We start from the raw sequence: 11,517 nt of genomic DNA on the forward strand, positions 1-11,517 counted from the left end.
TTTGTTTTGTTTTGTTTCATTTATTTCCCGTCAGGACTCGGGGAGCATGTTTTGGCAGTGATTGGACTCAGGGGGTGAAAGAGGAGGTTTTCCTTCCTTTTTCTGTCTTTTTTTTTTTTTCTGTTCCTTCATCGCTTTCACTCGGCGGTGTCCGCAACCTCCTACAGCCAGCCGAGCATCGCGGAGAGGGAGGACCAGCCGCACTCTGTCCGCCCGGCGCTGCGCTCATCATCCCCGCCAAGGATCTGGCTCTCTCTCTCTCTCTCTCTCTGGATAACCGGCGCCTGGATGCGATGCTGTGTGGTGGTGTTATCGCCTATATCTCTTTACATTTGCATGAAATACTAACGCCTCTGGGAAGCGACGTAAACTTGGGATGAGATCAGGAAACAAGAGCAGAAAATATTTAAGTAGTATAAGGTAGAAGGGGGAATCTATACAAGGAGCAGCAGCAGGAGGAGGAGGAGGAGGAGGAGAACCAAAAAGCTGCAGGTCTGTTTCGCCTGTGGGGATGAGGAGGACGCGGAGGGACAGAACACAACCAAGGTGTCCGAGCGAGCAGGAGAAGGAGAGGGAGCGGAGAGCGGAGGAGGAGGAGGAGGAGGAGGAGGAGAGGCACTGAAGCCCGCGGCTTGTTTCCAAACCTAGGGAGGAGGAGGAGGAGGAGGAGGTGGATGGTGGTGATGGTGATGGTGATGGCGGGGAAACGCACCAGGGTTCACGCACTCCGTCAGCCGACCGCAGCCCTGTCAGCAGCCGCAGCAGCAGCGGCGGCAGCATGAGGAGGAGGAGGTAGGTACTGTAGGAAGGTGAAGGCTCCGCAGCGCTGCACGCCTCATCAACCCCCCCCAAACACACACACACACACACACACATACAGACACACACATCCTCATTATTCATTTAGCCTTCCCCGCCCTCATCTCCCCTCCATTACCATCCAACCATCCACCTTTTTCCCAGCCGCTTTTGTGCCACAGTCTCCACCACCATCCATCCATCCATCACACTCTCCCATCCCAGCCCTTCCTCCTCCTCCTCCTCCTCCTCCTATCTGTCCCAGCATCAGCCACTTTTTTCTCCTTCTGCCCCCCCAGTGGGCTCTTTAAAAATGATGCAAGCCCCCCCCCCCCCCCCTCAGGCAGGTAGTCTATAGGTGCTCGGGGGCAGATGAACCGCTGCATAATTAAGGATACTTTAGGTTTTGCGGTGACTTCCGTCCCTCAGGATGAAGGCTGATGACAGCTCTCATTCCTCCTTGCCCACAGCAGAGTCATTGCTTTTTCTTTTCTTTTTTTTTCCTTCCTCTTCCCCCCCCCCCACCAGAGATTCCTGAAGGTATCATCTCCGTCATCAAATTGTGGCAGCATATAGTCCGCCACTCACTCAGTATTCAAATCAAAAAATTTAGGGATCCCCTCCTCGGACCTCCTTGCCAAGAGGCAAAAGGCCGGGGAGGTTTTTCCATTGATTCAGTTCAATTAACAGAGCTTTTTATCCACTCCATCACGTACAGCTGTCTGGGCTATTGGGCACTAAAGCTTATGCATACTTAGGGATCTCTGCTAACTGCTGAGATTGACATTAAAAGAAGGAAAAAAAAAAACACCAGCTAAGCTCGCCATCAACTGGGTGTTCACTCTGCCCACCAGACTATGAAACTTTAATAGGGTCTAATTTTCAAACCACCTCATAATTTATTGCCGTGGCATATGAACTGACGTCTCCGTGCAAAAAAGTAAAGGATGGAGAATAGAAGAGGAAAAAAAAAAACAGACGGGGCTTTATTAATGAAGTAAAACAGAAATACTGCTAGAATTAAAGTCAGTGGTAAAAGTTGGCAGCAGCACAATGAAGAGGGAGTGAATATCGCTCACATTGAGTGGAAGAGAATCACTGTCATATAATATTTACAACAGCTACAGTGGCTCACAGCTGCCAAAGCTTTATTTCCCAGAGGTCTCTTGTATTTTTGAGTCGAATTTAAAGAGGCTGCTCGATCCTTTGTTAAAACCTCTTTTTAAAGGACAAATGAATCTAAATCTTTCACTGCATGTCTGTATTATATACCTGGGACCTGTACATTAAAGGGTCTTTTCCCCCCCAAAGTATAAACAAACATATCCTTACTTACTGGTTTCGGCCACATCTGTATACAAGTTTTTCGAATAGAAAATAATGAGGAATGTCCTTTACAGTTTCTTAAAAACCCAGTGTGACACCGTGAAAGAGCTTTTTTAAAATTATTATTATTTTATTTAAGTTTAACCAGGAAATCAAATCCCAAATGTTTCCTTTTGTCACTTTAGACAGACCGAAATGCTTTCGTATTGCATTTCTCTGTGAAAAAATACGATGCCAAAACGATTATCATTCATTTCTAATCAATTATCTGTCGAGCAGCTAATTTTTAATTAACTCATTTGTGGGGTTTTGTCACTTCAGCTGCCTGGGAACCTGTTTACAGCAGAACTAGTTCCTATCAAACACCATTTCACACAGACAGACAGATATAATTAACACTCAGCTGTCTGCATGGGGTTGATGCCACCGGAGAGACGTTTGTACTTTGGGTGAACTGACCCTTTAACGGATGAGCCGTGGTGATGTAGTGTGATGTGGGGCAGCAGCGGCCTGGCCCAGATCTGACAAGCCTCTAGTGATGAAGGGTAAAACCAAAAAAAAAATAAATTACAGCTGGTCATCCTGTGTCACTCGTCTGCTCTGAAACACTTAGCGAGAGAGCAGCCCTCCCTCTCCCAGAGGTCCTATCCTAGTTGAGTCACAGAGAAAACCAAACGTTTTCAAAGGGTCACTTCACTCAGATAAAAAAGAAATAACATTTTCTCTGTGCTGTACAGTTTTCCATTACGACTGCCAGAAAGTTAGTGAGAAAATCTGTGAATCATCCAGAGGAACAGGGAAACACCGTTTCGTGGAGAGTATACTGTAGGCCTATCTTACACAATACACACTTCTATTAATTTGTGTTTGCATTTGATTCATATCAGATAACAACTGGATGAACAGGAGAGACAAGTGTACACCGGAACACTGGCTTCCTGGTAGCACGAGTCACAAAGAAAAACAAATATATGCTCTTGATAACTGGTTGGCAAAAGCAACAATAAAGGTATTCAGAGAAGTGAAAAAGGTTATAGCTAGTTATTGATTAGCTAAAAGCAATGGATGCTAGAAATAGCTTATAGAAATGAGCTAAATGTCTTTCTGGAACCAAATGTTTGGAACATGAGGGTTGGTGTTCGATAAAAAGAGTTCACAATGCAAAAAAAGATTGCAGAAAAAGATTGGAAACTTCTCGATTATTCGCTACAGTTTTAATGAAATATTCAAATTTGCTGAAAAAAACCAAAAACCTTTCTTCCTCACTTCAGTTAAGAAGACCTGCGGACTACCAGCTGGTCAAATAACTCACACAGGATCAGACAGAGAGAGAGAGGGAGAGTGAAAAACAGCAGGAGTGACCACACCGCCCCTCCTATCGATTTCACTTGTTTTCTCACCAGCCCTCCGTGAACTTTTTACTGCAATCAGATGGTAAACAACAGGCAGAAAATGACAGGTTGTTGAGGAGCAGCGCAGCAGAACAGGGTGGAGCAAAAGTGACAAGGGCAAGGAGGAGGAGGAGGAGGAGGAGGAGGACAAGGCCGGGGCTTGGATATCTTGCCTTGTTTCCTTGCATGAGTCTAGTCTGTGGACCAAGCCCAGGACTGAATTCCCCAGATGAGCCCCGAAAACAGATGTGAAATTCCTAAAACTCATCGCGGCGCAGGCCAAAAGCACAATAGTAGTGAAAGCAGCCCGGTGTTTCTTGCCAACATGACAAGAGTGAGAAAACAACAGGAAGAGAGGTTTCACAGAGGGGCTGAGCGATTGAAGATAATGCTGGTGCTAAAGACAAAAGGCATTAATAACTAAGCAGTGGAGAGCAGAAGCCGGGGCAGCAGAGTCTTAAACTAACGAGACATAAAACTGTGGGCATATCCTCCCTGGTTTGTTACCGACCCTACTTATCAGGGCGTAACAACGCTATTGTCACCCGGCTGCGATAAAGCAGCAGACAGACGAGCTTCGTGACCCATTGGAATTTGATGATGCCTCCTTAGACTGCAGCGCTCCAGGGTTTGTTAGAGAATTAAAGCTAAATAGAACTGGAAGAGCCTATACTCATTGTTTTTTTTCGTTTGGATTTTGAAAAGACGTCATTACAGCTTTGCTGCGTCAAAATCAAAAAGCGTTCTGAATCTGAGGAACATTTTAAAAGGGACTAGCAACGTTAGCATCGTTCTCACAAGGTGCAGCTGCTTTTTTACCAAGTGTTTGAACTATATTTAAAAAAACAGCGGTGGAGGAAGTTTTCAGACTTGAAACTTTTCTCTACATTAAAAAGAAAGAAGGAAGAAGCTCCTTTATAAGTTAGTGTCTCATATTCAAACCTGCACTGGCGTAAATCACTATTATTAGCACAGAACTTAAAGGTCCCATATTATATATTGTATAAAGAGATGAGATTTCCAGGTCTTTTTTTATTACAGAGCAGGTCCAGGTTCTGTATTAATACTGTGAAAGTTTTAAAGCCTCAGTCCACAGAGAAACGCACACAGGCTGTATTCAGAAACTGAGCCTTAAAACCAGCCGTCAGAACTCCCTGTCACTTTGTGATGTCATAACAAAGCGGCCATCAAGCCTCACCACCTGGACCCACCATCCAACATTTGCAGGATTTGATTTCTCTGAGTGTTTGATTCTGAAATCTACTCTATTTTTATACAGGCAACTCAGAAAATAGTAAACAGCCAATCGGAACGAGAGGCTCAGAGCCTCCTCTCTTCTGATTGGCTGACACCAACCTCTTGTTACTAGAGCTCCAGAGGGAAGTCTGAGACAGGAGATGGACCACCAATGTATCTTATTGATCCACACTATAAAATAAAAACAGGAAAAGTGTAAAATATCGGCGATTCAAAGTAACTTCAAATGTTATAAATATTTGAACATGTTTCTTTTCTCACCCTGAGGAAAGGTGACAGGGGTTTTTCATTAATCATTTGATATAAGAATAACTACTCAACAGTTGCAGCCCCTCATTCAGCTACACTAGCATACTCCTTTGTTACAGTGTAAAGTGTTGTGTCGTATATCAGTTAAGTACATAGCTCCCTTCACCCTGATGAAGGCCACGAGTCACTAAGAGCAACAACACTGGTTTAATATTACACAGGAATCCATTCCTGGAGTGGCTGAGTGTGCACTGTTAACTTCAAGGCAGAGTTATTAAACAAAAAGGAGAACTTCAGTCAGCCACATCATCAGCCAGGCCTGTTTTCAATAAAGCAGTTTAACCTCTTAACTCCGGCGAACAGCCTCTCTAAACAGCTCACCAATGGGGCCCCGCATTTTTCCTCAGGAAAATGTGTCACTATCACAAAGTGCAGCGTTTGACTGAATGAAGGTCACATCCTCATCGACATCAGCGAAGCTTGTTTTGCATGCATTACACACTTTGTAGAGGCATAAAAACGACAGTTTTTGCCTAGGCGTGGAAACAGAGGAATCTACCTGTGGAGAATGTGTGTGTTTGTGTGTGTATGTGTACCTTGCTGTTGAGCGTCTGTCCTCCTTTTTTTTCCCCCCACGTTTTGTTTTTCCTCCAGGCTTGAAGCTGATGTGGTGACAGCAGTGACAACGCTATAATGTATGCCTAGTATGTCACCGCTGTGTCATTCCCTCAGCCTTCGTTCTGATTATTGACCGCTGCAGAATCGCTGGGGCTTTAATTAGTGCTAGTGTAACTAATTGGCTTGCATAGAAGTGACATTGATGGGAGGCAAGGAAATGAATTAATGAGGAGAGGCATTGGCAGATTAAATGGAACTGCTAAAAAGTAAAAAATGGACGTCTGATCTCTCGGCGGATTTGGCATTTACACCGAAAACAACAAGAAAACAAAGTCACACGCTCCGGCCGTCTATATGTGAGCGCGTGGGCGGGAGGACGTAGCCGTGTGTGGGCTGGGCTCACGTTGCACATGTGTGTCTTTATGTGTTCATCCATATTCATGTGTGTGTCGAGTGTGCACCCCTCTTGTTTGTGCACACTTCATCAGAGCTCATGTAGCCCCCGATGTTCATTTAGTTGACAGGAGAAGCGCTTGGATATGCTTGGATGTAAAGTATGTTAACCTTTAAAACAAAGCTGGCTCTGGCCCCTCTCATTCTCCTGTAATTGCTTGCGCTGGGTAAGCTCACTCGGCTGAAAAGGTTATCGTGTTCCTTGCCAGTTGTCATGACGAATGAGCAAACATAGCAGGAAATGAAAATTGGAAGTTTAGAAAATCTGCCTCTCGCACTAAGCCGGCATTGTAGCATTTGCACAGAAAAAAAAAATGCTCTGTTGTTCAGCATCTTCAAATTGTTTCAAAAAAAAAAAAAGGCAAGCAAACAAATAAACAATCAGAAAAAAAAGGCAACGCAGGCAGCGAGTAAATTAATACACTCAGGAAGGAAGGATGGATTCGAGACTTGGACTGCTGCTACATTAATATTCACTAGAGTCGAGCACAACCTGCAAGTTTCTGCTGGCATATTCTCTTTTCACTGGTGAGGTGTGTGTGTGTGTGCAAGTCAACATGCACAGCAATGATGTATGCATCTAGTGTGGATATAATTATGTGTTGTGTGCACACACACACACACACACAAACATGACAGTGTACGCAGCCTGTTTGTTCTGTATATCATTAAGTCTGCTCTGCATTTGATTTGGTGTTGTGCGTTTCTGTCAGCACCCAAAAATGATTATGTGTGCAGTATTTGTTGTGCATATGATAGTGCACAACGCACAGTTAATGTTGTGCTTGTGCAAACTGATTGTCGTTTGCCTTGGTGAGTTACAGAATCAATGTGCGCATACATGATCGCCTTCGTGGCCCCCCCTGGGTGCATAAACTCCCTGTGGGCAACAGATGCAATCGCACACATTGCATTTCGTCTGTGTTGTCACACGTCTGCGTGTTTAGAGTGTGTTTGCATGTATATATATTTTCCATGTGCATGTTTCCTGTTGTGTGAGATGGAGCAGCCTGGGTGGTCGCAGCCAGGGCAGCGTCGATAAGCCGAAGGTGGAAGGTGAATGGCGGCCGGGGAAGGGGCTGTTATCATCACAGGCTTGGCTCAGGCTTTTGGCACCACTGCCCGCTGGACCCTGAAAACTCATTTTGACAGATGCATCTCTCCTCCCCCCGGTTGTCGGCGGCGTGGCGCGGCGGGGGGCTGATGACACCCGCTCACCCAAGCGGCTCGGCGTAGCGTTAGCCGGCACCACGTTGAGCAAACCTGCAATTTATACTCGTGCCTGTGGCGTTAAGCTGAATAATGACATGCAAGAAGCAAACCACCACTTCACAGTGTCAGAACCGGCTCAGAGTTTCCACAAAGACCTTTATGGGATGTTGTCTATTGTTTAACTATTTTTAGATTGGTCTTAAAGCAGAAGTAAGCGGAATGTTTGTGTTAACATAAGTCTTAAATAGTTATATCTTCCGACAGCAATCACTTATATAGAGTGTTTGGTCTGAAACACGGGTCTGTCAGTCGCTCTGCTCTGCTGTAAGCCGAAGAGAAAACTTTCCTTGTATCCTACAACCTTTATCCAATGAGGAGAGAGAACGGCATAAAGGGGCGGTCCTCTCTGTGTGTGCAGCCAAGGGATGCGTGTGAATGTGGTGACGTAGGGACGAGGACCAATAGATCCATGACGAGGACGGGGACTGCTAACTCCATCGACTGACAAGAAGTTAGCCAAAACGACCGGATCGCTCTGCTTTAACGATTTTTAGATTGGTCTTAAAGGTCCAGTGTGTAATAATTGGCAAGGTTTATTGGCAAAATCTGAATACTACCCATGAATATATTTGTATAAGCGTATAAACGCTATAAAATAAAATTAGTATGGTTGTACGGCAGCCCACGTTAAGCGTTCATAAATAAACCCACGAAAGAAGAAAGCGGAAGGAAAGAAGAAGGAATAGGAAACACCAGACGTATCGTAAAATGGTTTAGATCTTCACCTCATCGCTCCATGCTCCTGAAATACTTCCAGTCATCCCAGTCGTGGTAAACAAGTTTAGGGCCAGCCGTCACTTTGCCAACTGCGATGTAGAACCCCCAACCCCCATTTTACACACTGGACCTTTAACTCTGAGATGAATTTGTGATGGCCTGTAGGAAAATTTTCTTATTTTCTGTTATCCTGTTAAGCAACAGGATAATGTGTTCGCCGTGTCAGTTGTGTTCACTGTGGCATTGGTTTGTTTTGAAAAACTGTTTTGTTCTGTGTCTCCGGCAAAGAGGCACACATCTGAATCAACCTCTTTATTTCCTATTGCACAATCTTTTCTTGCTGACATGCAATAGTATTCTCTGAACCCCCCCCCCCCCCATAACGTGCTGAGTACAGTGTTGTCATATTGATTCAGCTGCTGACAGTAGTGGCCACTGCATCCACACAAAGTTGTAATTGGGTTTTTTTGGCATCTGGAAGAAATTAACTCAAAATTATTGTGAGTGTTTCAGAAACAAGCAGGAATGAAATGATTTTAAAAAAAAAACAAAAAAAACAAGCCCAGTTCTTGCCACATTAAAATAAAAAACACATCTGCAGCTCTAACAATTGACATATGGCTCAGCGCCAGTGGAAAGGGGGTTGCTTTTTGGATCACCGCCAAGACTGTTTTCTCTGTTTCTTTTTTTTCTCTTTTCAGATTAGAGAGAGCAAACACAGAGGAGGTGACCCTTATCATATCCTGAAGGAGACGAGACGTAGAGCATGACCCCGTGTTTGTCTACAGTGCCAAAGAAGAGCCAGGGAGAAGCCTCTGTGGCCGGGGAGTCATCGCTCTCGCAGCTCCACCAGGAGCCCGTTTAAAACCTGCTCCGAGCTGCGCCGGCGGACCCGGCCGTTCCCGACTCCACCAGGAGGTTCACTCCAAACCCGTCTGCCAGCTCAGATAACCCTCTGATCGTTGGCCACCACATGTTTGAGGTGACTGTATGTGACTGCCGCTGCCGCCGCCGCCGCCGCCCAAACCTGAGCAGCAGCAGCCTCCTACGACCCCGATCTGCACCATGCAGTGGAGACGGCGGCATTGCTGTCCCATCAAGATGACCTGGACCGTCAAGCGTTCGCTCTTTCGGACCCATGTGGCGGGCCTCCTCTCGCTGGCCCTGCTCTTCACCCTCTTCTTGTTCTTCAGCCACCAGGACTGGCTGCCGGGACGCAGTGGGCCCCGGGAAAATCCACTGACCTACACCATAAGGGGCTTCCGCAGCCCCAAGGGGGAAGCCAACCAGAGCAGCTCCCTGAGGAGCCTTTGGAGAGAGACGGGCTACGTGGCGCCAAAGCCCCTGCTCAACCTGAGCTCGCAGCAGGCGGAGGGAGCAGCAGCCGAGGCGGCAGGAGGAGGAGGCGGAGGTGGAGGAGGTGGGGGCGGAGGAGTCGCCAGGATGGGCGTAATGGGGCTTGGGGACTCGATGAGCACCAACAACAGTTTACAGAAGGAGATGGGTGTGGGCGGGAGGCTCAGCGCTCAGCCCTACCGCTACATCCTGAACGAGCCCTTCAAGTGCAGGGACGGCACGCCATTCCTCGTTCTGCTCATCGCCGCCGAGCCCGGCCAGGCCGACGCCCGCAACGCCATCCGCCAGACCTGGGGCAACGAGAGCGTGGCGATGGGCCTGGGCTTCGTCCGCCTGTTCCTGCTTGGCACGGGGAAAAGCTCCGACACCTTCCTCCAGAGCAGCATCGAGGAGGAGAGCCGCCTTCACCACGACATCATCCAACAGGACTATCAGGACACCTACTACAACCTGACCATCAAAACTCTGATGGGCATGAACTGGGTGGCCACCTATTGCCCGCACGCCTCCTACGTGATGAAGACGGACAGCGACATGTTTGTCAATACAGAGTATCTCATCCAGAAGCTGCTGAAACCCGAGCTTCCTCCCAAGCAGAGGTACTTCACCGGCTACCTGATGAGGGGCTATGCACCCAACCGAAACAAGGACAGCAAGTGGTACATGCCGCCGGAGCTTTACCCGAGCGAGCGCTACCCGATCTTCTGCTCAGGCACGGGGTACGTGTTCTCAGGGGACATGGCCGAGCTGATCTACCAGGCCTCGCTCAGCATACGCAGGCTGCACCTGGAAGACGTTTACGTGGGGATCTGCCTGGCCAAGCTGCGCATCGACCCGGCGCCGCCTCCCAACGAGTTCCTCTTCAACCACTGGCGGGTGTCGTACTCCAGTTGCAAGTACAGCCACCTGATCACGTCCCATCAGTTCCACCCCAACGAACTCATCAAGTACTGGAACCACTTGCAGAGCAACAAGCACAACGCCTGCATCAACATGGCCAAGGAGAAGAACGGAAGGTATAGACACCGGAAGTTTCACGGAGAGAGGCCTCCGTGATGATGGCGGCCTGTTTCTGGGGACATTTAAAAAAAAAAAAAAAAAGGGAGATGGGTGCACTCTTAACTATGGCTGGTGGAGGGCATGTTGAACTCAGCACTATACACTATATGGGGAAAAGCACATTGTTTTTGGTATTGTGTACAGTCGATGATCCAAACTATTTTTTTAATTTGAGAAAAAAATAATGTTACGTATTGTAAACCTGGTGAGCTATTTCTAAAGGGGAGATGCGGGGGATGTGTGTGACGAGGAGCATGCACAAGTGCAACTCTAGAGTGGTATTTATGATAATTCAGGTGCCAACAGAGAGGTGGTAATTCACGCTACGCAGTTAATGTGAGGGTTCTTCTCTAAAGGGCAGTACGGTACTATCTACAAAACCTTAAAAACAAAAACTAAGACACAATTGTGTTTACACAGACAAAGGGAAATGTACGTGTGTTATGTCGAAAGTTACACTACCTAAATATGAATGAAAGTATCTTTGACGTTGACCAGTTATGCTGCCCTGTTTCTCAGTGTTTACTTTACATATTTATCAAAGAACACACAACTCTATGAAGAAGGTTTATCTGTCATATACTGTACTTTATTTTGAAGAAGAAAAAAACGACAACAACAACATGAGAGCACTCAGAATCACGTCAGAGATGACTGAGATTGTATTTTTTAAAGCTTTACATTGAGTATAACTGCACTTGAGCAATTGTGCAATGAATCAAATAACAATTAAATGTATTGAATTCATTTTGTTTGTAGTTGTGTTTTATGTTTTTCCTCTGGGGCAATTCATCAACACGGATACACGCCACTGAAGACCAGCGAGAGATTCAAGACTTATTGTCTGAAATTAATGAGAAAATCTTTATTATACACTAAAAATGTGCCATACATGTGAGGAAGTAAAGTGATTACTTTGCCATGACTTTTACCATGACTTTTCATATTAGTGCAAACTGATAGATCTGTTTTTATGCAAACTTAGTGACCCAGCACCAGATCATTTACATCTCATTTGTTT

The 11,517-nt window shown here is 46.2% G+C and overlaps 1 protein-coding gene across 4 annotated transcripts; it reads left to right on the top strand.

Annotated features, from left to right (window-relative positions):
- Positions 1-308: 308 nt before the first annotated feature.
- Positions 309-11,243, top strand: b3galt2 (UDP-Gal:betaGlcNAc beta 1,3-galactosyltransferase, polypeptide 2). 4 transcript variants are annotated; one of them, XM_085775124.1, is made up of 2 exons: positions 309-792; positions 8,783-11,243. In XM_085775124.1, the coding sequence occupies exon 2, from the start codon at positions 9,147-9,149 to the stop codon at positions 10,491-10,493; it is 1,347 nt and encodes a 448-aa protein (XP_085631250.1). In that variant the 5' UTR covers positions 309-792; positions 8,783-9,146; the 3' UTR covers positions 10,494-11,243. The 4 variants fall into 4 exon arrangements, with proteins under 4 accessions (XP_085631250.1, XP_085631248.1, XP_085631246.1 ...); XM_085775122.1 differs by having other exon boundaries at positions 310-809; positions 8,794-11,243; XM_085775120.1 differs by having other exon boundaries at positions 310-796.
- The last annotated feature ends 274 nt before the right edge of the window (positions 11,244-11,517 follow it).

This window comes from Trachurus japonicus, chromosome 4, assembly GCF_045865225.1.
Source record: "Trachurus japonicus isolate A0001 chromosome 4, Traja_1.0".
Lineage (NCBI taxonomy): Eukaryota > Metazoa > Chordata > Actinopteri > Carangiformes > Carangidae > Trachurus > Trachurus japonicus.